Source organism: Aythya fuligula, chromosome 3 (genome assembly GCF_009819795.1).
Source record: "Aythya fuligula isolate bAytFul2 chromosome 3, bAytFul2.pri, whole genome shotgun sequence".
Lineage (NCBI taxonomy): Eukaryota > Metazoa > Chordata > Aves > Anseriformes > Anatidae > Aythya > Aythya fuligula.
This window is the reverse complement of record NC_045561.1, coordinates 54,520-82,337: the sequence shown is the minus strand read 5'-3', so window position 1 is coordinate 82,337 and position 27,818 is coordinate 54,520. Positions and strand designations below refer to the sequence as shown.

Below are 27,818 nucleotides of genomic sequence, written 5' to 3'. Positions count from 1 at the left end.
AAGCGTGTCCTTCAGAAGGAGCAAACAAATCACCAGAGTCTGCTCACTGCATCAGAGTGCTTCTCCCAGGGTCTCTGGGTAACCTATTCAGAAGCTTCCTCCTCCTATCAATTTCATCAGTGCCTGTAGAAAAGCTGAAACTATTTTGAGAGAAAGGTTGTGATTATCTGACTAGTTGGGAGAATCAGTGTTATGCAGTGTTATTCTGTGCTCTTATGGCTTTAATACGTTACGTGATGTGGGTTTAGCCCAGTATAACTTCTGATTTTTTAGGCTGTTGTCTGGCAGAATTGTTGTAATTCAGTTTAGGCTTAGTTTGTTTGCAGTTTTCCCCCTTGTATTCTTGAGGGATGTGGCCAGGCAAATCTGTTTATCTGGCTGCAATGCCAACTGTTGGCATGGATCCATTCACTGGCTCTAGAGAGTTGAGAAGGGCAGGGCCTTGAGCACAGCTGAGGCTCAGAATTACAGTCATAGGGACAGTAACAGTAGTACATTGATGTTAATGACTATGGAAGAGTGTAGAGCCTCAGAACCTCATCCAGCGAATTCAGCAGTGATCTCCAAGGCTTTCTTCTGACTTGGAGACGCGTTCTCGGAAGGGACCTGAGGGAACTGAGTTTGTGTGCTTGCATTCTTCTGTAGGTTTGAGTGTGGAAACTTGAATCTGTTTTGAAATATCTGTAGAAGTCTTGGCATGGTCTTATTTTGGTAATGAGATTGCATGTAGACATCTTTGTGGTAAAATAAAAAAAATAATAAAAAATCCTGTGAAGGAGACATTGTTTGCAAATGGGTTGAAGAATGACCGAGAATAGAGGTGGCAAAACGGATACATGGTCTTGCTCATAACCCCCCCAATGCAACTCATTTGAAATCCATGCCCATGGAGCTGATTTTAATGTTGTCATTAAGAGGATAGCATGAACTTAGAAAATCACATTTTTGTTGTAATTCCTTCCTTTTGGGGTTTCATGGGTCTCACTCTACCTTCAGCATTTCAGGTGCAAATTTCAGAGTTGCAGAATTCATTAAAAGAAAACATAATAATTGTATAATTAAAACCCTCTTGTATGCCAAGCTTCATGTTGTTTAGAATACCCAGTATCAAATGGGAGAAGTCTATGAAATGTCTGGTATTCCCCAGAGCGGAAGGACTGTTGTGTACCTGGCTTTCCTTGGCCCTGTTGCTTGTGACAGACAAGGACACAGTTTGTGTCTCAGATGATTTAACAGCACCTGCAGTCCCACCCACTTTGCTGGACTTCAGTCTTCTGTAGGATTGGCTCTATCAAGTTACATAGACTTTTAATAAAGCAACCCAGATGGCAGTGTCTTAGAGCCTCATCAAGAATGTGTTCCTTTAAATATGTTGACTTTTAAAAGGAAGATCTGGATTTTTAATTTTTTTAAGCTTATTTTTGTTCTTTCTGGGTCATCCTCTAGCATTTGGCTTTCATAGCAATGCAGCATTCTGGGTTTTTCTTCTGACCTTTAAAGTCTGCTAACTCTGCCTGGAAAACAGGTTGGCTCCCAACATGGCTGCTTGCTAACAAGACAATGGAAAAATGTAACCTTTTCTAGTGCTCTTGTGGTCTGACCTCTGGAAAGGGGGTGCACATTGTTAAACTTTCTGCTACATCTTAAAACCAATAAAACCAGTAAATGTTTTTATCTTGCTTCTACTTCTCACCCTTTCCAGTGTGTGTGCTTGCCAGGGCTTTCCAATTAAACCCTCTGTCTTTCAAGCTCCTCCTTCCTGCTTGGTTCTGTTCACCTCTGTTGATGCCCTCTCATAATGCAGGAGGGGTGTTGGTTTGTTGTTTTTTTTTATGCCCAGAATTCTCTTGCCCAGCTGCTGCTGTTTGCTCATGTTTCATCTGCAGCCATGCCACTGAACTTGTTTTTCACCGCTGCTCCCAGCCAGTTATTTTCATTGAAGTTTGTATTGAATCAGCAGCCCTACCTTCACCCGTAATGCCTTCTGTATGCAATACTTGCCCCCTGGGTAACTGGAACTTCCAACATAACCACTGCTGTGTTGTCAGTGGACTAGGTGAGTGAGGGAGAGAGTAGGCTAGTTTGATGCTTGCTGTTAAAAATCCTAGAAGGACTTCTTAGCCTTGGAATTTGGTTTCTGTTTAACTTGACGTTTACTTACAAGTTACTGATGTGAATTGGTTGTGACTTGAGAGGAGCTCTGCTAGTCAGCTAGAGATCACCACTGTGATATTTCTCATTATGTGCATAAGGGCTGCCTACATGTTGTAATGCTCTTCCATATATTAAACTGTTCATTCAGTTTAGCTTCTTCCTAACTGCATCTTCAGCTTCTGGTTTGAACGTGACCCTCAGAAAAGTTAATTGCATTTTAATAACTTCAAGCAGGTGTGTGTTTTTTTTGTTTGTTTGTTTGTTTTTTTCTGGGGGGGAATGGAGTGGGGTGTATTTTTCTAACTTATGATAACGTGTTTTTTTCCCTGTGGGTAATTTTTCTTTCTCCTTCTCAGTCAGCCCCACCAATACTATGAGACTTCAGGGTGGATTGTAGTGACATCTAACATTTTGTTATATTTGTACTTCAGGCTAAGGTCAAGCAAACAAACAAAGCAATTGTTACATTTTAGCATTCCTTTCTAATGAGCACATTGAACATCATCCTAGATCTACAGGATCAGCTGTGAAGAGATGGGAGAAATGTGGAACTTCAAATACTGTCTTTTTGAAGCAATTTATGGAAAAATAAGACTAAAAGGATATGTAATGGCATTGGTACGAAATAAATGGTACCATGTTGTTGACAGAAAGGGTTTTGGCAGAAGGCTTGTTGTGACTGTTTCTGTGGCTTAGAAAGGAATTTCCTACAGACTGGACTAACTATTAAAAATGTCTCTGCTTTTAGGATTTCAAGACATTTAGTGGAGTCTTCCCAGGGACGATGTCGTCTTTGACGATGAAAGCTCATTGTTTGGACAAAAGAGGAAGTTTCTTTAAGGTAAATACGGTATTTCATTTATTCCGATAGGAAGAGATGCATTTGCTTGGAAGCACTAGGTTGCGTATTTTCTAGGTTGCAGTAAAAAGTCTTTTTTTTTTTCTTTGACAAAAAAAAACACCAACACCCCTTTCCTGAGAAAACTTGCCTTAGTTTACATTATTCTTCACTGTCTGAGTTTTGCAACTTAATAGACCAATACAAAACACAAAGTGCATGGTTTTAAGTGAAACTGATGTTGCAGAATGTGCAGTACAATCTGTGGTATGTAGAAAGTTCTGTAAAATTAGAAGCATTCTTTGAGGATCTCTTCTTACAAGTATTAGTTGTAGTTAAATTACCACCCATTTATTCCACATGTATGTTTTCCTGTATACTGAATAGAGTATTTGGTGTAAAACAGCTTGTGGCATTCTTTGCCAGTGATACTGAGAACATAAGCTTTATTATATGCAGGCATAACAATGTTAGAGCTTTCATAATTTGGATTTGTGTAGTTTGAAGTTACAATATGGGTTTATGATTTCCATTATTGGATTGAAAATTAGTTTCATAGCCTATTTTAAGAAAAAACCTGTGGAGCTCCTCGTGTGGGTAATCTGAACAATCACAAAAATACTACCTTCACATTCTCAATGTGTTCTTCAGTCATTTTTGTATTGTGTTTTGTTTTTTAAAGCTGAAGTGCATCTTCTTTGAAACAAAGAAGCTGTTGTTTAGCTCACCACAGTGTTCTGAAAAATCCAACATCTCACCACCCTCACAGTAAATAATTTCTTCGTTATATGTAATCTAAATCCACCCTCTTCTAGTTTAAAGCCATTACCCTTTGTCCAGTCCCTACACTCCCTGACAAAGTCCCTCCCCAGCTCTCCTGCAGCCCCCTTTAGGCACTGGCAGGCCGCTGTAAAGTCTGCCTTGAGCCTTCTCCTGTCCAAGCTGAACAACCCCAACTCCCTCAGCCTGGCTTCGTAACAGAGGTGCTCCAGCCCCTTTATCATCTTTGTGGCCCTCCTCTGGGCTCGTTCTAATAAGTTCACATCCTTCTTGTGCCCCAGGCCCGAATGCAGGGCTCCAAGGGGGTTCTCACAAGAGCAAAGCAGAGGGAGACAATCCCCTCCCTTACCCTGCTGCCACGCTGCTTTTGGTACAGCCCAGGGTATGGGTGCCTTTCTGGGTTGCAAGCACACATTGCTGGCTTATGTTGCACTTCTCATCAACCAACACCCCCAGGTCTTTCTCCTCAGAGCTGCTTTTTATGCATTTTCCACCCAGCCTGTATTTGTGTTTGAAACTTCTGATGTCAAATTGGAAACTGCAGGCAATCAGTGTATCCATCGCCTGTGCATTGTACAGATCATGTATGTTTGTGCACTTGTACAAGTAGATTACCTTTATCCTTCCCCTTTCCTGCATTATTAGAATATATTAGAATAGCTAATTTTGAGTAGCTATTTTTGAGTTTGTTTAATTTAATTTGCCCTGTATTGCTGTGTTTAGGAGACCTGGTGATTAAGATACAGCTTTTACCCACTCTGCTCTCTACCTCACAATGCTCTCCCAGGTGCCCAGATTGCATAGCATGCTTCCACACATGTATCTTATGTTGTACATGTTCATTTACAGTTGCAAAAAAAAACAACACTTTAGCATGCTGGCATACAGTTTCTCAGGACACTTATATCCTCAAAAAGAGTATCTTACGGTTCTCAGTAACTTTTATGAGAAAGGTTATTAGCAACTACCAGTAGGCAACTCCACCTTTCCTTTCCTGTTTGGTTCTTAAATAGTTCCCACTACTGTAGCTTCTAACCATCTCTTACTTTTTTTTTTTGCATTCATTCTCCCAGTTGTTACTACACCAGGAAAACAGTACTGTCCCCACCTTACAAAACGTGAAGGTCTATGTGCTTTATAGGGTAAATTCTTCCAAGTTGTTATTCCTAGTACTCACAACTGATGAAGGCTCAGCCAGCAAACTGGAAAAGGGAAGCCAAGATGGAATTAGGCTGGGTAATTTGGGGCCTGGAACGCTTGCCAGCCGCTACAGAGGGAGCCTGTGGTAAAACAAGGAACAGAATACATGTCTCTGACAAACATCCTTTTTACTGAATCAACCTTCTCATCAAAATATTACTAAATTGCAAGCAGTACTGAACTGGCATCAGAAACTTTACACCACTAAATTCTGTACCAAAATCAAGTATCAGTTAAAACTTTGCTGTTTACAGATGAATGAGATGCTGAATAGTGTTAGTGGTCTCAGAAATCCATAGCTCACTGAGTAAAATAACCAGCAATTGCAGCCGCATATCAAAATATCTAATTGTATACATGTAGAGATGAGCCCAGAAATAGCATTCCCAGTTTGGTTCATCTCTGGCACTTCGCCATCTCATCACACAGGGTGCTTTTTGAGGGTTGCTATGCTCTGCTTATCAAAACAGGAAGGAAAAGATGAAATGCTAAAGAGGATGCAGGTCTCCAGCAAGAATGAAAAATGAGATGCTGGATAAGTGCTGGAGCTCATTTGTCCTTTCTGATGATGATCCTTGTTGTCTTTAGCCTGTATCCCCTTGCCAGATTAGAAATGCTTTCCTTCTTAGCTGTTTTAAGCATAGAGCTTGGAAACATTCTACAGTGGTCACCTTGGTTGACTCTTTTAATGTGATTGCATTAAAGATTTTAAAGATCGCAGTTCTGTTAATGCTTTTACAAGCTTATTTACATTTCAGTACTGAAGACAGGAATTTGAGTGCCACGAAGTGGTGGCTTCTGCTTTCAATTGAGAAACTCTTCAAGAGCTGAATGAGTAAAGCAACCTGTAGCTATGCTGAGCTCCAGAGAGAGGCCCTACCCTGTCTCTGTCTTGTACTTCCCACTGCACAACAATGATGTGTGTAGACAGAGCAGCTTCATAAAGGTGCCTGTAGCACCTTGAGGGCTCATTGCTTCTCATGAACATGTTGGAGAGCAGCTCGGAGGCTGTTTTGATTTTTGCTGCTCATGTCACATTCTGAAAGATGTAGAATTGAGATGTGTGTGTTCAGTGGCAGAACACTGGAGAGCTGTGGATAATTATGGTTGTGGTCTGTGTATAGTAGTTACATTGTCACCCCTGCCAGTTTCTAAAGCTGGGACCAGTCTTATTGAAGGAGGCATCAGTTGACAATCATAGCGTGATGCATTATGAAAGGAAACGTTGTTTAAGGTGTTTGCATTTTGTTATTTCATTCATGGATTTTAAGAATGTAAACAGTTAGTACATGGGTATTTGTGACAATCTGATGTTAAGGATAGGTTTGGCTAGGGAATATCATGCTGACTGCTCTGTGAATTCATGCTGAGTCATAATAATTATTTGGGTTTACAGTAGTGGTTTTGTTGTTTCTTTTCAACTTACAGAACAGTATTTTTTCAGAAATAAACCAAAAAGAGAAAACATTAGACACAAAAGTGGCTAGTTATTCTGTTACACAAGTTCTTTTTAATTTTGTTTCTGTTTTACTGTTAACTACCTTACCACTTGCGATGATGTCATCCTTCCAGATACATTTCCATTTATAAAGCCTCTTGTTTCTGTAGCAAAGCAAGGTGATGCTTATTTCATATTTCTGAAGGATTCAGTTACAGGTAGATTTTTAAGACTTAGCTCTAATCTACGTTGTTTTGCGCTGGCAGGGGCCTCTAATGTATTTCTGTCTGCTTCAGTCATTTTTCACTGCCTCTTATGGACTTGATTTCAAGTCTGTTGAAACCAGTGGGTGAGTTTTCTCATTTTCAGCAAAATAGGCATCACACAATTTATGAACAGAGAGATCTGTTTAAAGAATTCAGTCTGAGCCTTCCACTAAAACAAAGGCAGCAGAAATGCCTGTTCTCTAATACTATTATACACCCAGTATCCTTCCAGCATTTTGTAGAAATGTATAATTAAAAGCTCATCCTGTATAACACAAGTCATGCAAGCATCACATACGTTTTATAATGACCAGCAGCTTTGTTGATCCTAAATACTCCAGAAATTATGTCATACATTTATGAGTAGACTTTACAGCATTTGATGGGAAATACTTGTCAGGTGCTGGTACATCAGTTAATTGCAAGAATACCCCAAATGATGCAACTGCAAAAGATGGTTACTCTTCTCCTGATTAAAAACAATTTTTAATGAGAAATAATTTAAGGAAACGTTGAGTGTCATTTGCAGAAAATATTGACTGTTTATATATCTAATATATCTAGGAACAAAAAATTAATTGTTCAGGTGTGGTACATGCCGGTTTCTGATGAGTCAGTTTGATTGCAGTGTCCCATATTCTAGGAGACTATAGATCAGGTTCAGGCTTGATGAGGTTTGATCTCAGCCCTTCAGCTTGTCTGCTTCTCCAGGATGCACTCCCTTGTGTCATGAGCAATACATGGTGTACACAAAAAGAGAGCCTGTGGAAGAAGGCATGAGCATAAGACTGCTTGAAGCATGCTGTTTAAAGAGCTCTTAAATTTTATTTTACTTTATGTGTGTGTATATGTATATATATATATATATATATATATATATAAAAGCACTAGAGACAGAAAAATTCCTCTGCAGAAAGTAGCTTCTGACAAGTTCTCTTTAAGGCAGACATGCAAATTAAAAAGCACCAAGAAAACAGTACATTCAAGATACAGAGAAAATTCAAGATGTCCACAATGCTTGTTTTTTGCTGTTCAGATTTGTTGTTACAACTCCAAAAAAAAATTTATTTTCAGTAACTTAAATCTTAAACAAGTACCTTTTCCAGACCAAAAAAAAAAAATAAATAAATAAGGCAGTTAGCAAAGCATAGCAAATACGCAAAAACAACTACAAATAACTAGCAAAGATGAAGTGTATGTTGGTAAACATCAGAAAAATAGGTACAAGCGAATTAAAGAACTAACCAAACAACGGCAGTGTTCTGCAGTATTTAAACTCTGCCTTTGCATTATGGATGAGTTCTGTCTTCTGGGTTCAAACTGACAGATGAAATGTTTCTGTGAAGTGTTAGCCTTAATTTTTCTGTTTTTCATGCTGTTAGTACAGGTTAGGTTAGAATTCTTTTCCAGAGTCCCCAAAGATGTTTGCTTTTTGGGGGGATGGAGTTATTTCAAGTGGTTTGTTTGTTTGTTTGTTTGTTTTGTTTTGTTTTTTTCAACTACAATTGAAGATTGTTAATACAACTAAGCAGTTAACAGCTAGTTAACACAGCAAGGCAACTGTTGAGGAGGTGGCTGAAAGCCCCTGGATGTTTCTGTGCATTGTTCCTCCTGCTGTATGCTTCAAGGGAAAACTAATGAAAAATTCTTTTGTTTTGTGAGCTCTTGGTGTAGGAGCCACTTGCTCTGATCCGATTTGTCAGAGAACAGTGCCTATTTGCTGCTGTGATGTTTTTTTGTGGCTACTGCTTGTCTTGTGGGTGTAAAAAGTTCGGAAGTCTCCTCCTTGAGGAGGAGCTACCTCCAGTCAATCCTGTCCTGCTTTATGTCATGCATCAGCAGCCCGTTTGTGGGGAATACCAGCTCTGTACAGTTGCCAGCATAGGAAGTTTTGTGGGGAAAGAAGTCTGGGCCTTGGTGCTGAAAGCCTGCAATTTGCAAGCTAGTGTGGGACAGAGGGGTGCTCCACTTTGCTTACCATTTCCCTCTTCTGTGTTTGAAGCTGAAGTATGTGTTGCCCATGCTACTTATCGCTATGCCTGGTGCCCCCATGCTTCTAAGGAGCTGCTACCCACTCTGTGCCATCTTTGCACCTTCTGCGGGCTGTTGGGTGCAGGTGGCTGCTCCCATGGAGAGGTGTGCGATCGGGGTCGGGTGGGCCTGGCCTGACAGCTGCTGTCCATGGCTGTTCGTGAGGTGTCTGAGCTCCCTGCCTTTCCATGACTGCAGATCCAGAGAAGACATGAGGAGGATGGTGGACCACTACTTTCCTCCCCCTGTGATTCCAGATCAGCTTCTCTCTACAGATGGCTGACTTCTCTGAAGAAGCCAGGGGGTTGCCATGCACTGTGCATGGGTCTTAAGAAAACAACTGAAATCTGAAGTCAGACCATGTTGAAAGAAACTTATCTGTTGCAAGGTAAAACTGTCATAATCCCTTTAGGCTATTTGGTAATGATGATAATCCTTTGAAAATGAACAGTTGGTCAATCCTAGCTTGATTATTCTGAGACTGACCTTCTTTAAGACGTTAATGTAATCATCCTTGGGTTCTGACAGGCTCCATACAGTGCAAGGAGATGGGGGCAACTGCCCTGGGTTCACACCCTCTTAAGGTCCTTCATGATCCCCTAGTCAGGCTCTGCCACAGGGATCAGAGTCACACTGCTAATTCAGCAAAGTCTGTTCTTCAGCCTTATTCAAGGTTGCATGTTGCAGAAGCTCATACCTACAGCCGGTCTGTTCCATTAACATAAAATCCTCAAGTAGCATTCAATAATATAGTGAGATTCGTAGTGGTTGACATCATGACTTTGTATTTTAAACACTGAATACAGCTTTTGATCTTTCTGAATCAGTTGCTGTCTAGAACAAGATCTTGGGCTCTGACTCGTGTTGTGTGCTGGTAGCCAGCCAGAAGCACCTTCCTTCCAGAGTGATTCCTGGCAAGCCGTACCAGGAAGCCCTAACTTACTTATTTAGAGGTAGCTACGTTGCTCATATTCACAACTGCTTGTGACTGAAAAACTTCACTCTCACATAGTGTGAATATGAAGTGTCTTCAGGGAATGCCGTGATTTAAAATCTGAGGCTTGCTTCATTCATTAGAAAAGATAATTTTTAGCTGTTATTGCGGGAAGAAGGTTCTGTTCTTGAAGGAGAATAGGCTATAATCTCATCAGTTCAAATAGTAACATAACTGTTAGTTGGGTTCGGGTACAATTTTGGGGATGTTTTAACATCAATAGAAAGTTGCTGTACTAAGTGTTGCATGCTATCTTATTGCAGCAGGTGTGAGGTCAGGAGAAATGAAAATACTGAAAGCTTCATAGTAGACAGAAAGAAGGAATGCCTCTACAGCTGCCCAAAAGACTCTAAGGATTTCATACAGCAAACCTACTGTTTTGTGAGTAGGATGGAAGGTGGAAACCTAATGCCTTTGTCTGTTGCAAAAAGGATACTGCCTTAATTAAGTCTGTCTACTTCACCTAAAAGTTTGGTCTCCTGACTCTGAGGCTAAAGTTTGCAAGTGTTTTGTTTGCATACTTGTAAAAGGGACTAGGTTAAAAACATGTTGCTTCTGAATGGAGGACAGAAAATCTGGAGCAGGGAAGATGTGGGTATGTGCCAAGACATAAGTAAAGGTGTGAGGAACAAAAAACACAAAAAGTGGTGCTAAAGAGGTAAATGGTGCTAAAACAGAGCTGTTTTAAATGAACTGAAATGAAAAGCTTGAGGAGAACTAGAGGGGACAAGAAGACTACAAAAGCTGTAGGTAACATAGTGAGACTTGCTTCATTGGTGTATCTTATTTAGCAGTAGTAGCTTGTATGAACATTTGACTACCTCATTGCACTAGAACAAATCTAACTATAAATGAAGACCAGGGTGGCGTAGCAGATACTTAAAAACAAATCTATTTATTGAAGTAAAGCAAACCCTTTGGCTATCCGTACTACAGTCACTTATGAAATGTGATTTTAAAATGGAAGAGGAAAATTTTTAAGTAACTGGTAGGCTGTAATTAGACCTGGAATGGATTTTGTTCACCAAAAGAACATTCTGCTTTTTCTGTATACTTGTTACTCGTTATGTAAAAATGGAAAATCATATCTTTGTACTGTATATTTTTCACAACATATGTTTATTAGACTTTTTTTTACTTGTATTTCATATATCTTGATAGCAAATACATTGTGTCAATGTTTTAGAGTGCTGTTAGTTATTTAAAACTAACTGTAAGAAGGTTTATGAAAACACTTGGGTTTGAAACTAATGGAACAATTTGAGTGTTTACTGCAGCTACAGATTGCAACAGATCATTCTTCAGAGACTGAGACCTGATAGAGCTGATCCTCCCGCTTCTACTATTTAATCACGGCTTGAAAGAGAAATGCATTTTTCTGTCTTGTTAGACTTCTGATCAGCTTCTGTGTTTTGAATTAAGTTACTTAGAGCTCAATTAGTGGATGAAACAAAGTGGGAGAACAGTGTTATCTGCTTACAGATACAAAAGGATTGCTGCTGAGAAACCAAAAACTGGTTAAATACGCATCATCTCTAGTTTGTTCTTTGTGTTTTAAAGAAAAAGTACTGATTTACAGAAGTCTTTGGCCACCAAACAATCAGGTTATTACATTTTTTACATAAATTTCATTCTTTTAATGTTTGACTTGAAACCTTGGCAGAGCTTGTCATAATTTCAGGTGTCAGTCTGATAACATATTTTTCTTTTTAAAATAACCTGGGAGTTGTCACATGTCCATACACACACTCTGAATACAGTGCACGATAGGAGTGTGTGGTTTCTTATTCCCTGCGGAGGCTGGTAGTTAATTTTCTTGTTGTTAGTGTCAGTCCAAAAATATGTTTCCTGTTAGTGAGTAGATGGCTGAAAAAGCTGAATGGTCTGAATTGCAGACACTTCCTGGTCAGATTCTCGAGTTTGGGGTGTCTGATGCCATTGCCAGTTTGGGATGCCTAAGCAGGGGCCTAAGTCTCTGTTCTGAGGCAGCACAACCAGCCCAAAGGCCCAGGCTGCTTGTGAGATGCGATGCGGCAGCACCCTGGGGCTGATGGCATCTAGTGACCTGCTGAAAGGAGCAGGCTTGCTCCCAGCCTGAGGCTGTCCTCTGTTTCCTGCAGTCTGCTCTGGAGCTTGTCTCACACCCTCTGAGAGCAGGTTCTGGTCAAGACACCACTGGAAAACTAGCCCAATGTCAAAGCAGCAACCCTTCTGCTATTCAGCAAACTGAATACACCTCCTTCCTGAGGGCTGGACAAACAGACACACCAGCCTGAGGAACTGAGCAGAGCCTCCGCGTTTGGGGGCAGCACACCGTAGCATGAGGTTGGTCCCGCCTCCCCCTCCATCAGCACAGCTTATGTTTGAGGCACTGTACTGATGGGAGTGTGGCCTGTGAGGTGATGAGTCCTGCACAGAGCTGCTCTGGTCTGTCAGGGCAGCACGGGTTCCTTCACGGCTGCTCCTCGTGGTCAGGAAGGCATTGCTCATGCCTCGCAGCAGTGACTCACAGGGTGTTTGAGAGGCAGCAGGAGGAAGATCTCTGTAAGTGGTATCACCAGTGGTACAGCACTGTTGTGGGGAGTGCTGACCTTGAAAGGAAGAGGCCTGTGGTGTTAATGTAGCATGTATTAATTCTCACTTAAAACAAACGGATTGTAGTTGGCCTTGTGTTAATAGAGCCTGCAGCTTTGAATTAGAGTAAAGCTGCATGATAAAGTAGGGTGTGAATTTCTGAGGTAGAAGAAAATATGTAAAATGGTATCAAAAAACTTGCTTGATGGTGAGAAGCCTTGGAAAGTGCTCCTATACAGGGCTGCATCATGGGTGAGAAGAGGACAACTGTTTTAACTGGAGTGGAAAGCTGGTTTTGCTTCATCTGCTGGGATTTTAGTTTGCTCGCTGTGAGGTGCTGGGGTGGTGGTGGAGCTTACATCACTACAAACCTTTCATCAGGTTCCACTCTGAGCAGGAGGGATGAACACTGCACAAAGCTTTATGTATATGTTGTCACTGTGCTGCCTGTCAAGCGAACTTGATGCAGTTGCTGCAATGAATGTCCAAGGCAGTGAGTCTCGTGAGCTTCACAGTTAACATCTGCCATGTTCTCAACAAAGCATCTCCCAGACATCTGGCTAGCCAATGCTACAGTTGTCGGTATGCAGCCTTATTGCTAATCTTGCCTACTTCAAAATGAGTTTCCTGACCTAGTGTCCAGAGTTAGGATTGTGTTCCACATGCGCTGAAGTGTTACAGTGCAGTTTTCTTTTAATTAAGTCCTTCTGTTCAAGTGCAATTTAAGGCCTAATATGAAAAGCAGTTCCCATTTTCTTGTGGTTTTTGTTACTATTCATCCACTGAAATGCTGTAATGATGGCTCAGTGTACCTTCTGAAATAAAAAATAAATAAATAAAAATAATAATAATAATAAAAAAAAAAAAAAGCTGACCAGTCTGGAAGGTTTTGTACAGGCACAAAACAGGAATTATTCTTTCTCCAAGAACAATTATAAGTGTTCCCAAGCCTTACTTTTTCCTTTGCAAGGGGAAGTCCAAATAGGATATGATTAAAAAAAAAGTTTGTAATCTCTGGTGACTAAACTTGCCCGGGCTTCTTTTCCACACCTCTTCCACTCACTTGACGTCATACTATTTTTGTCCCTTTCTAGCTCATTGACACAATTGCCTCAGAAATCGGAGAACTGAAACACGAGATGGTACAGACAGATCTCACAGTGGAAGATGAATCTGCAGATTTGCAAAGGTGATTAAAATGCTTATTCTCAAAGTTCCTGGAGGTGCGCCATGGCAGGAACGTTTTTATTGTGCTGATTTCTTGGGTGATTTATGTCCTAGCACTTTTTGTCCTAGGAACAGAGAGTATAGGTAATCTTGCTCTTGGATAAAGGAATTTGCCTTTGTGTTGGAGAAATGCCCAGAGGTTAGTTGTTCTGTGTATTTGCTCTAATACCTTCTAAAATGCAACTGAACTTCACTTCTGCTTCCTTGTTACAAACTTAGGACACAGATGAATGTCTAAAGGAGGAAACTACTAATGTTTTTCCTATTGTTTATGGCAATGAGCTTTGCTTTCACATTGTTAAAGACTAAAAATGCACGTTGCTCGAGATGTCTTTGCGAAGATTCAACCCAGAATAACATTCATCTTTTCAGGCTAGCAAGGAAAATATGGACTGTTATGAACTCACATTTTTGTGGAATATGTTCTTGCTCATTTACATGTATATTGCAAGTTTTAAAACACAAAAACAGTAGATGGATGCATTTTGTTAACTTCAAAGTTGAGATGCATATTATAGTGCAGACGTAAGCTTGGGCTTTTTGAAATAGCTTATGTCATGTAGGTGTGGATTGTGTAAATTTGTTATTTAAACATGTGACTTTAAGTGGGCATACTGGGGACCTTAGCATTTTGGTTTGGTTTTTGTTATTCTTGGTTGTTAATGTCTGACAAATTTATATCCAGAGGATATTTGAAATTGTAACTATTGTGTTAAGAAGTTGTTTGTTTGTTTGTTTGTTTTTAACTTAACTACTCAAATACTAGTTGAAAGAGGAGATACTGATGCAAGTGTTCTGTCCTACCTGACTGCACAGTCAAGGCCAGCCCTGGAGGGTTTTGCTCTTCTGCAAGGCAGTGAGTTAACAAAGTAGATAGTTACGTGGAATTATATCTGTGGTGTATTATTTTTTCCCCTTTATTTCTGTAAATACCTTTGAAGTGTGCTAAAACTTACTGCATTGCATTACAGTTACTCGTGTAACATAAAACATTGAGCAGCACTGTTGTTTACAAGAGGTAAAGAGTATAAGACAGATGAGCTCAAAGTCCTTGGCTACGGACCAGATTGCACGTTATTTTTGTTTTAAAGGTTTTGACAATGCACTTCTTCTACAGAGGAAGAAAGGATACTTTCTGGATTTCAGTGGATTCACCTAATTAATTTCAATGATCATTAACTAATTTTGAGTTAAGAAAAAGCTTCATGTGTTGTTTGATGCACCATAAACTTGAAAGACTAAGATACACTAGTTCTAAAATCTTGATGGAAGCACTTAGCTGGAATCATTCAAATTAAATTCTCTGATTTTTACTGATAGTTTTTTTTTTTTAATATATTTTCTTTAAACTAAATCTCTGAGTTTGGAATACAAAATATATTTTGATTAAAATATGCAAGTAAAGTTAACTTCAGAAAGTGAATAATGCAATTTCCATGAACACTTGTTTCCTGTTGAAACAGTAGCCATCCAATAATTTATTTATTTCTTTAAATGTAAAATATGGAATCTCAATAAATGAATCATGGTCAAGTTTTATGAGTATGTGATTCTGAAGTGCATACTTCTATGTAAGGAAAAAGGTGGTGGAAATTATCTAATTAGTAGTACGCTGATACCTCTTCATTATGTAGAGCTACATAGCAAGATTTGTCATTTCAACTAAGGTTTTCCAGAGTGCTTTGTGAAAACTAGACTCCCCTAAAGGATGTTTGCTATTATAACTTTGTTTCATCATAATTATTTAAAAACTGTAACTAATATAAGATGCTTCTATTTACTGTGTATGCTGCTGTTCAGAAGTTGGTATCTTAATGTCACATTGGATTTGAATGTAGAGAAATTTGAGCTAAAAGGAATGTGTATTATTCTTGCTAGTTTTCCATCTTTGCCTATATCCACATGCACCCAGGGTAGTTAGTTCTGGAAAGGCAGCATTTGCAAGAGGTCTCAGCTGTGTTCAGAAAAATAAGTATATGAAGATGCATGTCTACAGCTTCAGTGAATTTTGTGGCTGTGTAGTGACTTTCACACTTGATTTCCCTGATTATATTTGACATCTCGTCTCTTTTGACACCTGTAGCCCAAGTAATACTGATAATGATTCGAGTAACCTATTCGGGCCTACAGCTTTTGGTTGTAAGTGTGTAAATGCCCTGGGGAAAAAAAAAAAAAAAAGAAAAGAAAAAAAAAAAGCAAAAAAGCTTGTTAAAACGTTGGAAATGGGAGTCTCATGTCATCATTTTCAATATTCCATGGTGCCAAGGTGTTTGATGCCTGGACTTTTGCCCAATGCAGACATGTATCTAAGTAATGCAAGTGAGTGAAGTTGTCAGAAAAAGGGCATAAATAGGATAATTTTCTGATCAGCACTGTACCAGTGGCCTTTGAAAGGGTACCTAGAGAGCTTCTGTATGGCATGACAGCCCAGGTCCATGTAGGTTGGGAGTGTAAGCATTCCTTTGGGCAGCCAGTGGAGTAAGTGTGCCATGGCTGGTGGTGTTCAGATGGTCTTGTAGGGTGCATTCAGCCTCTCTCGAGGGCTCTAAATCTCTTGTTTACAAAGGCAACAGACACACAAGGTGAGGGGGAAAAAGCTTGCAGCCCTTCCTCTGTAGGGAAGTCTCTCAAGCCCCAGTTTGTATGTAACATTTGGTGCCTGTTAAATGGTTCAGGGATATTTTGCTGTCAGCTGCTGCAGCTTATTCTTTCCTGCTCTGTTGTGACAGGAATGTGGGCAGAACCTTGATCCTCACTTGTTTTGCAATGGACAACCTTCATGCATTAGTATTCCACGTTTTTTCCACATCAATTATTAATTTAAGTAGTTTTCTTCTGTGTCTTGCACAGTGATCTGCTTCTGTTACCATGAAATGGTTGAGGTTGGAAGAGAGCTCTGTGTCTATCTGGCCCAACCCCAGACCCAGCCGGGCCACCAAGCAGGGCACCCAGCACCATGTCCAGGTGGCTCCTGAAGGTCTCCAGGGAGGAGACCCCAACACCTCCAGGCATCCAGTGCCAGGGCTGCGGCACCTGCCCAGCACAGAAGTGTTCCTGGTGTTTGAGGGGCACCTCCTGCATTCCAGTTTGTGCCTGCTGCCTCTCGTGCTGTCTCCAGGCACCACTGAGAAGAGCCTGGCTCTGCACCTCCCTTCGGGTGTTCATAAGGCACAGATGGAATCCCCCCGAGCCTGCTATAAAGTCCCAACTCTCTCAGCCTTTCCCCATAGGTGTTTCAGTCCCTTAACTATCTTGGCAGTTCTGCATTGGATTCTCTAACATTGACAAGTGTAGATAGTTATAGTCAGCAGGTAGGTAGGTATTCAGCAACCTTCTCAGCAGCTTTGTTCTGTCCCTTCAGCAGTTATGGGATGGAGAAAAATGTGACAGTCCAGTTTCTGAGGTGCAGAGGTAGTCTTCTGAGACTTTGAGCCCTCTCTTAGCTGATGTTTGATATGACTGTATTGACTTGGCTGGTGAAATTAAGACCTGCTAGAGTGCAGGATTTACAGAAATCTAGACCCTTCTGCAGTAGGGAGTCATACTGAATTAAGTGTGGGTTGGGCCTTTGGTGGGACTAGAGCAAGGTTCACACTCATCCCTTTGCCATTCTATGAAGATTCACTTCATCTGCCTCACTCTTTGCCCTTGTGACTGGGATGGCAACAAACAGGAGGAATATTCCTTGCTGCTGAGTAACAGTGGGGTGGGAGAAAAATGAATCTGGACACAAAGTTGTGTTGTGCAAGGCTTGTTAAGTTGTATTGCTGTGTGTTCAAGTACAAGTCCTTATCTTCATTATAGCATCAGACCTGGTGTCTAACCCTACCCTTCCTCATGACTAGGCACAAACCCTTTCTTCCTGGCTAGTGAGAGTGCATCAGGGATGATATACTAAACCCAAGGCTGCTTTCTCATGTGGGCTGATATCCAGCTTTCTCCATAACAAGGAAGCAGATGTGGTCATCTAGGTCCTTCTCACGGCACCTCTCATACTCCTAGAAGTGCAGGTAAATTCTGTGACTGTTCACTAGGGAGAGGGGGGGAAATCCTAGAGCAGTTTTCATGCAACACTGTGAACCTATGGAACAGCATTGGTCATCCTCATAGGATGGGCACATTAGCTGGATGCACCTTGACTCCCAAAGAGAGAAATCACTTCCTCAGGTCAGCGTCTGTCAGTGCAGACACAGAAGGTACAGAGGGGTGGGGAGCAGATCGTGTAATTGTCCCAGGTCCCACAAAAAATGGGAGAAATGTTGAAAGCTTAGATTTTTGTTGAAAGCTTATATTTGTAGCTCTTAGGTCAGAGCAAGACACAGATGGAGACCAAAAGAAAATCTCACATAAGGCTGGAGTGAGGGGCTGGACAGGAGCACTTGTGTTGTAGTGATGTGATCAAGATGTGTTATAGCCTTGTGGGTATGAGGGAGAAGAACGTTCTGATTACGGGCCTCAACCTCTTATTTATCCTTTTTTATTGTCTTTTACTGGGAGTTAGCCTTAAAAAAAAAATAAAATAAAAAAATCACAAGTAACACTTCTCCTCCCCAACCAAAAACATCAATGAAAAAGAAAAAACGAGGAAAAATTTAATTGTTGCATAATATGCCGCTTATTTTGCTAGTACAGCAGTTACAGCAACTTCTTCTGTTTGCTTAAATTAATCAGGTGATTATGATGAATTTGTATGGTTCTTCTTTCCATGCTATATTGTTTCCAAAGAAGCAACACACAAATCCCAGTCCCAAATAGTTTTACAACCTAAATGATAACAAATTTCAGGAACTTCCATGTGTCAAGACTTAGCTGTGTAGTGCCTGGATTGCTAATCAAAATAATTTGAAAAATCAAAAAAAAAAAAAAAAAAAAAAAAAAGTCTGGTGCTCAGTAGTGTTATTCTTTACTGTCCGGATAGGAAATACTTGTTTGAACACTGCTTGTTCCTAGTTCACCTTCCTGGGGATTGCAGTAACACACTAGTACTGATCTAGCTACGATACATCAGAGTCACATGAATTGGTTGTTTTTAGGAGCAGCAAAAAATCTCATCCTGATCAGATGCTTGTAATCTTTGGCTTATTTCTTGGGGGGTGGGAGCAGGTGCTGCTTAGTGCTGCATGTGTATCTAGGTCAGTAAGGTATGGACTCGTGAGTTGCATCCCTTCTTGGATGGGACCACATGGGATGGGTTGTGCACATAAGTACCTGGGGTTTCCAAAGAATCTGGCAACTCCTCATTCAAATTCTTCTTCTGATTTATAACACTTGGAGTGTGTTTGACAACAATTAGCCACCCATACAGCAGAGGAGTGCTGTGACCCAGGTATGTCTACAAATTCTTACTAACCTCATATCGTTTGTTGGTATCAAACAGTGCCTGACCTTGTAGCTGATACGGTCATGCACCTTCTTCTGCATATGACTTTCTTTTGTAGGCGAAGTCATTTCCCTTTTGTACAGGTTCCCTCAGCAATGTGTTTAGTGCCCACCTCTTGAGCTAGGAACAAAAACAAGTCATATCTAGTTAAGCCTGCAGCCAGTGTCTGTAACTCATTTTGCCCCAGCTATCTCTGGTTTGTAACATAGCTCAATGTTACTGACTCTGAAGGGGAGTGGAAAGTTTCTGCATAAAATTGTCTGGAGGAACAGCTCATGAAAACACTGTTGTGATTCGTGATTTGACTTTTGTGGAGATGCATATGCTACAATACTAGGTTTTGCTGGGACCATGGTAGAAAAAGGGAAACCTAGAATCTGTATTACAGCAGATTTAGAGCCCTGTCATAATTTATGTAAATACTACTTCTCTTCTGCACACAGCATTTCTTGTGTATTCTGTGTCTCTGGAAGGCGTATTGTCAGCTTTTGAGGATGTAAGGTATCTGTATTATAGATGCCTTGCAAATCTAAAAGGTGTTACATCATAAACAAGCAAATAGAGAATGAGGACAGAAGTAAGGGAGAAGGCATATAGGTGATCTGGTAGTGATAATTGATCCAGGTAATGAGAAATTTTAATAAGTGACTGTTTTCATATAACCATGCAAGGAAAGAAAGATCAAGTACTTTTCCACCCCATTTATTTTCCTTTCTAGCCCTCTCCAGAGATGATGTACATGTAAGATGCTGACCAAAGCTGGGGGGGGAAACATCTGATTCATTGTTTTTTTGTTGTTGTTCTTGTTGCTTGTTTTTATTTCTTTATTATTCAGCGTTCCTGTGCTGAAGTCTCTACCTCACTTGCTCTGGCTACTGTATCTGGCATAATAAAGATGGTACATGCTGTCAGTGACACTTACTGCCTGTCTAAAAGGCAGTCCAGAATTGTTGCGAAGTAGTTTGCAGTGCAGAAATGCGTCTGCATTGCCCTCTGCTGTTCAGGGCCTCTTCTGGTGGCAGAAGGAAAAACAGAGCCTTTGCACCTGACATCTTACTGAGTCAGATCCTGAAACAGGCTGGTGTTTGTCTGTGTGCTAATATCACTACCAGGAGTGCTGTTACTGGAGTAACTGTTCTGTGGTAATTTTTAGCTCTGGAAGAATATCAGGATATACTTTAGCTCAAAAATGAGGAATTTGAGCCAGTGATACACATACAATTGTACTGGGTGTTGTGCAGTGCATGAATGGTGAGGAAACTTTGCATAACAAAAATGGCTCCTGAAGCAGTACTTTTCATTGGATTTTTAGTGCATTAAAACCGTCTGCAGCCTTTATTGCTGAATTTAGCAGTAACTCTAACTGACCTGACGCTAGAGGAAAAAAAAAAAAAAAAGACCTTAGTTTGACACATTGACTTAGCTTGGCTTTTGCCTTCATTGCTCACGTAGCAGTCAATCCAGAGCCAAAGGAATTGGGAGTATAAATATACTCACTATTCCTTGCTTGTTTATTGTGAGAGGTGTAGTACTGAATTGTGAGGAAAAGTCCTTTACTTAGAAAAATGTAAATACGCTGAGAATTTGGAGTATGAAAAAAATGCTCTGATTGTAGGTGATTTCTTAGTGAAGTTGTGCCTTAGGGAGGGTTATTTGTGCTAGAGAAGAGAGGGTTACTAGGGTTTTCAACACACACACGAGAAATAAGATGAAATGTTAAATCAGTTCATGTATGCATATATATATATATATATGTCTGTTTGGAGGAATTACTGAACTGCAGTAAGCTAAGAGTTAAGTGCTAAGGCTTTATCTTAAAATTAACTTAAATTGAGGGCAAGTGAAGGAGAGAAATCATACAGATAACAGAATTTGTGTATACTAATTATATGAATTCTTAATAGAAGAAATACCCACTTAGGGTGCCAGCAGTGCTATTAGTCATGTGATAACTGTTTGCTGAACTGAACAACTATTTATAGGTGACTAACGTATCTAACTTCGCTGTTTTGTATTCATCGTAGTCTAGTAAAGGACATGGGTAATGTCTCTCCAGAGAAAAAGGATGTAAAAGGCTGCCCCCGTGACTCTGGATATGACAGCCTATCCAACAAGCTAAGCATATTGGACAAACTCCTTCATACTCATCCTGTGTGGCTGCAGCTTGGCCTGAATGATGCTGAAGCCATGGAAATTCTGCGTGCCCAGCCTGCTGGGGTAAGAAGTTAATTTCAGCTTGTTGATGCAACTGTTTGTCATAAAATAAAATTAACACACACAGGCACATAAACACACTCCATTAAAACAAACAAAACCCAGTGAAACCAACACCTACAAAACTATTTCAGCGTGTGCTTTGGATAGTCCAAGTGAGAGATTCCTGAGTGTTTGGCAGCTGGACAAGCTGGAGTTTGACCCTTTATCTGGGCTGATATGTCTGGGGACTAGGTTGGGGTCTTCTGCAGCTGAGAACTAGACTGCTACAATTAGAGCACCAGAGGTAGACCTTGCTATGCAGGGTTGTAACAGATGCATTTTTCCACGTGGGGACAGCAGTACTAAATGGGAAATACATCGGTATTTTGTGTTACCTGCATTGAAGCTTCTGTAATGGGAAAAACAAGCCCTCTCTGCTCAGCTAAGGCTGGTGGGACTCTCTGCACCCTGCCGCTGCCTCCATCCTCATGTAGAAGGATTGCACAAATGTGCTTGTTCAACACAGGAGTACTCCACCATCAGTCTCCCCAGGACTTTGTAGCTTGACTCAAAACTGAGATTTGCTTTGTGTTTTTGTAGAGAGCTTACAGAAGGACATAACGGACTTGGTGTTATGTCTGTGTTACAAAAGGATGAAACACTTTTCTAAATGTTCTACTACTGTTTTACACCAAGCTGTTGGACGTGATAGAGGAATGATTGAATGAAATTCTGAGATGTTGAATAGGAGATCAGAGATCCTGAAGTTGTTATGGTTCCTTTTGTCTATAATATCTCTCTCTTTTAAGGCATATGGGGTAAAATTAAAACCACATCTCTTTCCCATCTCTACAACAGATATTTCTGGTTAGGAAATCTGCAAGACTACAGAAGAAAGTCATATCTCTGCGTCTGCCCAGTGACTGTGGGTCCTGCCTAAAAGAATTTGCAATAAAAGAAAGCACATACAGTAAGTTTTAAGATTTCAGCTATTTGTCAACCTGCATGAGCCAGTAGCAGTCTGTGTTGGTGAAACCTACAGCAGAAGATATCCAGTCACAAAAATTGTGTCTCAGACTGCCTGCCGTGTCATCTGCTGAGGTCAAGAAGGATTGTATGGGCAACTCTGCAAGTGGGTCAGGCATACCCAGGGGAAGGGAAGATACTCTGAAGTCTGTGCTGGACCCAGTTAGAATATTAGTTGGTAATTGTCTAGTTATCCACTTGTGTAGAAACACAGGGTGTAATCCTGTCTGCTGTCAATGAATTGTCGTCACATTTCCTCATTGTACTAAGGTAACTGTTCTTATTATAGACAGAAAAATTTACAGATATGTTTTGTTCTTATTTAAAATGCAATGAATAGGTGGATTTTAACTCTGCTAAAACTGCTTGTGTTGTGAGATCAGTAATGACTTGATGTTTATTCACTGTTTTCTAATAGAAATGTTAGAATTCAGTCAGTTTCAAAACACTCATCTCTTTTGAGAGAGGATGTGAGAAAAATGTTGGAGATATAGGAATAAAAAAGGAAGCTGCAAGTGGTGAGTGTATGTGGTGCAGAAACTGGAAGCGGAGCAAAGGGGTTTATTTTAACAAGACAGTGAAAACCACAACCGCTGACAATTTCAGTTAAACTGCCCTGAGGCAGAGGGTCTGTAATTGACTTCTATTAGTGACCTAAGTTAATTTCATTTGAGTTTTTCCTTTCTCCCTATCCCTTCTTTCTCCAGCAACAACAAATTGTGTGCCTGGTTTTGGTTCCAATTGCAAAGAAGGAATGACAAAGAGAAGAGAAAGCTGTCAGTGATAGGGTTGGACTTTTTGGGGTTTGTTTGTTTGTTTTTATGCAGATACAAAGTAGGCTCTTTCACCTAAGTGAATTATTATTTGTGGAAAGCTGCTTGACTGGCAGTAGTACAGATGTATTTAATCTGTGAGATCTATGGTTGTGTCCTTAGGCATGTGTTATACTAATGAATTCTCTCTCTCCCCTTTAGCAAATGAAGGAGCATTGCATTATCTTTCATGAGTAACATTTTACCACAAGGGGGATGTGTCTTCTGATACTTTTTACTCACCGATCCTATTTGATGTTTTCACTGTAGTCTGGGATCTGAATGTACATCTTTTAATAACCTTCTCAACTGCCAAGGTCACCTGTGTGTTGATTATCTGAACTGTTAGTACATCTCTTAAAGAAATACCTTTTTCTAGGCACGTAAATGGCCAGCTTGACCTGTCTTTCAGTGTAAGGTTTAGGTTAAAAAAAAAAAAAAAAAAAAGAGTACCTGACTTGAGTTTTGCTCTAGTTCATGTGGGCTTTATAGTCAGTAGCACTGGGACCTTGCTTTAGGAGCTGACTTTGCAACATGGAGTACTGACAAAATGACATTGCTGCTACTCACCAAGAGGTATTGCTGATGTAACTGAAGCTCTTGCATGGCTTTTGGCTTTCCCCGTCTAGACTGAAATGAGGGGATCTGCCTCATCCATAAAACCCCATCCCCCCCGTGACAGGCTGGAGCAGTCAGACTCCATGTTCACCCCTTTGCAGAAGTCATCTGAGGCTACATGAGATCATTTGTGTACTTAAGGAACCTGTCTTATGCAGCCGTTGTATTTCATAAATGGCCTTCTGTTGTCCTGGTCTCTGTCATGTACTGAGGTAAAAGATCTAGATTGTGTCACAGCAGGAGCTTCTTCTGCTTGATATCTTGCAGTCCTTGGGCGCGGTTTGTCGGTGTAATCAACCAGACTTAAAATTAGGCATATTAGTACACAGGGTAAAACAAAACCTCAGTTGTTGATTTGTTGTCTGTTGGCAAAAACTTGTGCAATTCTAATAACATTTGATCTGTTTCCCAAAAATTAGACCATATGTTTTGAATGCAAAAACCAACCAACCAGCAAGACTATTTTTGAAAAGGGCTTTAGCAGAGACATGTACTCCTCCAAACAGTTGTTCTATGTTAACCATACAGTAGCTAGTTTGATAATGCAAGCTTACTAATTTTATGAAAAAATCAGAAATGAATTTAATTAAGCTTTTTCTAAGAAAGAGTGGGTAGATGTGTGACTCAGTACCTTTTGTAACTTTCTTTGCAGCATTTTCCTTGGAGGGCTCTGGAATAAGCTTTGCTGATTTATTCAGGCTCATTGCTTTTTATTGTATTAGCAGGTAAGATGGTGTTATGTTTTATGGGAATTTCTTGCAGTACACAATGAGTTTGTACAAGGAGTCAAGGACTACCTGTCTGCATATTTTGTCTATGATGATGTTCTAGACTGAATTGTCTGTAGTATGATTTGGGCAGTGTCTCTTCAAATACTTTTTAGCTTGCCTATCAGTCTTCTTCATATGCTTGATTTGAATTTGCTTGAAACTCCAAGAACCTGGTATTGTTTGCTGTTGTTTTTTCAACAGTTAAACATATAACTTAGGGAATATTTGTGATAAAAATGATATGTCTTTACTACAACAGATGGTTGACTTGTTTACAGCCTTAAAAATAGTAATAAAAATTATTCCACCATCAGCCATATGTATGATTCCTGTGCTCTGTTTGCTGTCATTTACTCTTAATTATATAGGTATTTATACCTACAGATTTTGCAGTTCAGCAGATACTGTTGCTTGATGGTGTAATGGTACCAGTGGGGTGAACAAGAGGTATGCTGTTGGTTGATGGTAGTAGACACACAATGTACATATGGTTAAGTAGCTTTGTCCCTTAAAAACTGTCTGAAAAACTTTTTACACTAGATTTGGCTTATGTTGTTGATCACCATTCATGCATCTCCCTTTAAACACCCTTTGACCTTCTTGTATGCAGTGAAAAACTGCATGTGAGAATGAGCTATTAAAACTTGTTCAAATGAGGTGTGTTTTCAGCCTAGGACAGAATAGGATCAATACATCCTAGTTGAGAAACGCTTAGGGTAGCTGCCAGAGTACTCATTTAATTTTTTTATTCTGAGAAAATGGAATTCAACATTGAGAACAATTAGCAGTGTATTCAGAAGATAAGAAGCTTAGTTGAAGAGTTAAAGGCAGATGACAATTTGCATCTCACTGGTGCATGTGTTTAAAAAAAAAAAAAAAAAAAAAATGCTGTAATGGGAGAAAATATAGGGTGGAGCAGTGGAAATGAGCCCCACAAGAGTCCTGGGGACTTGAAACTCATTTCTATTTCATGCTGCTTTCCAATGTAAAGAACCCTGGGGCTGGTAATGTTTTTGTTGTGTGTTTAAAGCTCTTATTACCAGCCATAGCTCAAGAAGAAAGCAGGAATCAGAGCTTAGCCATAGGCTGTGTTGAAAACAAAGGCTTTTAAAACTTTGGATATTGTTTTGAAAATTGTTATTTTTCTCTTCCACAACAGGGATGTCCTTCCATTCACCCTGAAGTTGCCTCATGCTATTGCTGCAGCAAAGACAGAAATTGAACTTGAAGAGATTGCTCAGCTTGGATTGAGTAAGTATTTATCTACGCAGATGTCATTCCCTGCAGCATTGCTGTAAGCTTGAAAAAATAGGCTGTATCAGTAAATAGCTTGTATTGGTCATTGATGATCCAAATTTCATTTGGAAGACCAAGCTTCTCTTACTGGGAAGGCCAAACCATGTACTTGTCAAACAGTTACCTTGGTGGTTTTCCTTCCTTCTGTGTCTTCGGTGATATTCTTTTCCCTCTTAGTTCCCCCTTCCTTCCTTCTCTGTGCAGCCCTCAGACTGATGTAAAGCAAGTCTCACATGCCCAGGCAAAATTTTGATGCATCTTGTCCTTGGAGGGCAAATGTTGGCTGCAGGCTCATAGAACAGGCACTAGCTTGATAATTAGCTGTAGCTGCCAGGAGAGTGTAGGAACTGAAATTCACTATTAATAAAACTCTGTTCAGATTAACATGTGATTATTTATCTTACAGTGATGATTTTGACGTGTGGCTTAAAGCAGCAGCATGTTAATAGAAGGAGGGGGTGTATACATAGCATCTGTAGTGCATGTACATTGGTTTGGTGGAAAATACTGTGACTGCTTCAACCAAATACAGGCTCAGTGTGAAATACACGCTGAGCTTGCAGCAGATACAAAGCCTGGCAAGATTTGAACCATAGGCTCAACCCAGATGAATCATTGAGCAACTCCTGCAAAGTGCTGAATGGCTTCATTTCCTTTTACAGGAAGGAAGGGTTAGCTGAGGGCAGTCTTTTGTCCCAGTAGATTTTTGAGTCATCTTTAATTTTAAAATGGATCCTCAGTAACTCAGGGTTAACACAAGACTCACTAGGACTGTTTGGTGGGATTTGGCAGCTAAGCTATACACTGGGGAAGTATTGCATTGCTTTGCATTTCATTTTGCTGCAGTAGCTCTGACAGGGATTGGTTTTAGAGAGTAGACTAAAGTCTTCCACACTGCTCATCTGCAATGTTAGCTATTTAAATGGAAGTGTGAATTTTCATGGGAATACAGAGTAATGTATAACTGTTTATTAGATAAATGTTTAGGGAAAAAGGACTGACTGGGATGCAAGGTGATGAAGATGGTCTCTTTGAGACCCCTGGAGGCCTTGAAAGGACAATTTAGGCAAGTTTTTTCCATAGAAGATTATCTCCATAGGCCATCGTGGTTGTCCAGATGAACCACGCTCTTTGTCCTTGGTACTTGAAAGCACCATGCTTTGCTTGCTCTTGAACCATCTCTGTGTGTTTTGTGTGTTGTTTCTTTAAGATAATGCCTTTGAAAGCTGAGGAGAGACTGATGGATCAGCTTCCAACTTTGTGGTGGTTGCATTTGGGATAAGTTATATACTATATACCAGATTAAGCTCACAGCTTATGTAAGCAAAAGCTGGGCAGCAAAGTTGGGATTTTGATGGAGTTCTGGGTGTCCACATGCAAAAGTGCACACCAGGAAGTCAGTCCTGCAATGCTGTGTACCCAAAAGATGCCTAAGAACTTCAAGGGGCCCTTCTTGTTAAGTGTGAGCTTTAATTAAGCAACAAGAAGGCACAAAACATGCTGTTCTGAACACCAAGAGCCTTAGTTCCTGTCAGCACTCTTTCATGCTCTAGGCTCAGAAGGAGAACTGTACAAGGCAGGTCAACAGCACAGAGCCCAGCAAAGCACAGGAGGAAGAACTGGTGGCAAAAGATTTGAGACTGTTGTTAACCTGTTGGATTTCACATGCTAAGCATAAAGTTCCCTCTTTTGGTCTCTATTATTATTTGGCCTGCAGTGGTGCTTACCTTGCACATCTTTGTAAGAGCCTATGTGCTAGGCATGCTGCAAGCAGGATGTGGAGTCATGGAGCAGGAAAAAACAGGGTCATTGCATGACTCCATAGAGAAATATGTCTGTCCTTACATACGTTCTCTGGCAGCAGCCTATCACCAGAGGCTGTTCCCTGTCTTCTGCCCTGTAGGCAGCACCCCAGCTGTCAGGCATGGACCCTGCCAAGGAGCATTTGGCATTCATGCAGTTGAAACTACTTTTGCTCAACAATCAATGTAAGGTATCTTGGCACTAGAGGAAAAGAGGCTGTGTCAAGACTGGCAAACTTGAGCAAAGTCTGCCTTTGGTATTCTTCACTTGTTTCAGTGTGGTTGTTGTCCTCAAGGGCTTGTCTGGTTTCAGTCTTTTTAGTTTCATGAACTGATGGGCTTTACTGTTAACTCAGTTTCACAAACATGCTGATGCTCTGCTGGGACAAGAGGCAGCAGCTGAAACTTGCTGGTTT

General features: G+C 40.4%; 1 protein-coding gene across 6 annotated transcripts in view; it reads left to right on the top strand.

The window, feature by feature from the left end:
* Positions 1–27,818, top strand: part of RIN2 (Ras and Rab interactor 2) — a 182,233-nt gene that overhangs the window by 133,934 nt on the left and 20,481 nt on the right. For all 6 annotated transcript variants that reach the window (XM_032183768.1, XM_032183770.1, XM_032183771.1 and 3 more), the window contains 6 exons: positions 2,903–2,995; positions 13,370–13,464; positions 20,907–21,099; positions 21,937–22,048; positions 24,187–24,259; positions 25,464–25,555. In XM_032183768.1, the coding sequence (XP_032039659.1) occupies positions 2,903–2,995; positions 13,370–13,464; positions 20,907–21,099; positions 21,937–22,048; positions 24,187–24,259; positions 25,464–25,555 (658 nt within the window). The remainder of the gene's footprint in view (positions 1–2,902; positions 2,996–13,369; positions 13,465–20,906; positions 21,100–21,936; positions 22,049–24,186; positions 24,260–25,463; positions 25,556–27,818) is intronic.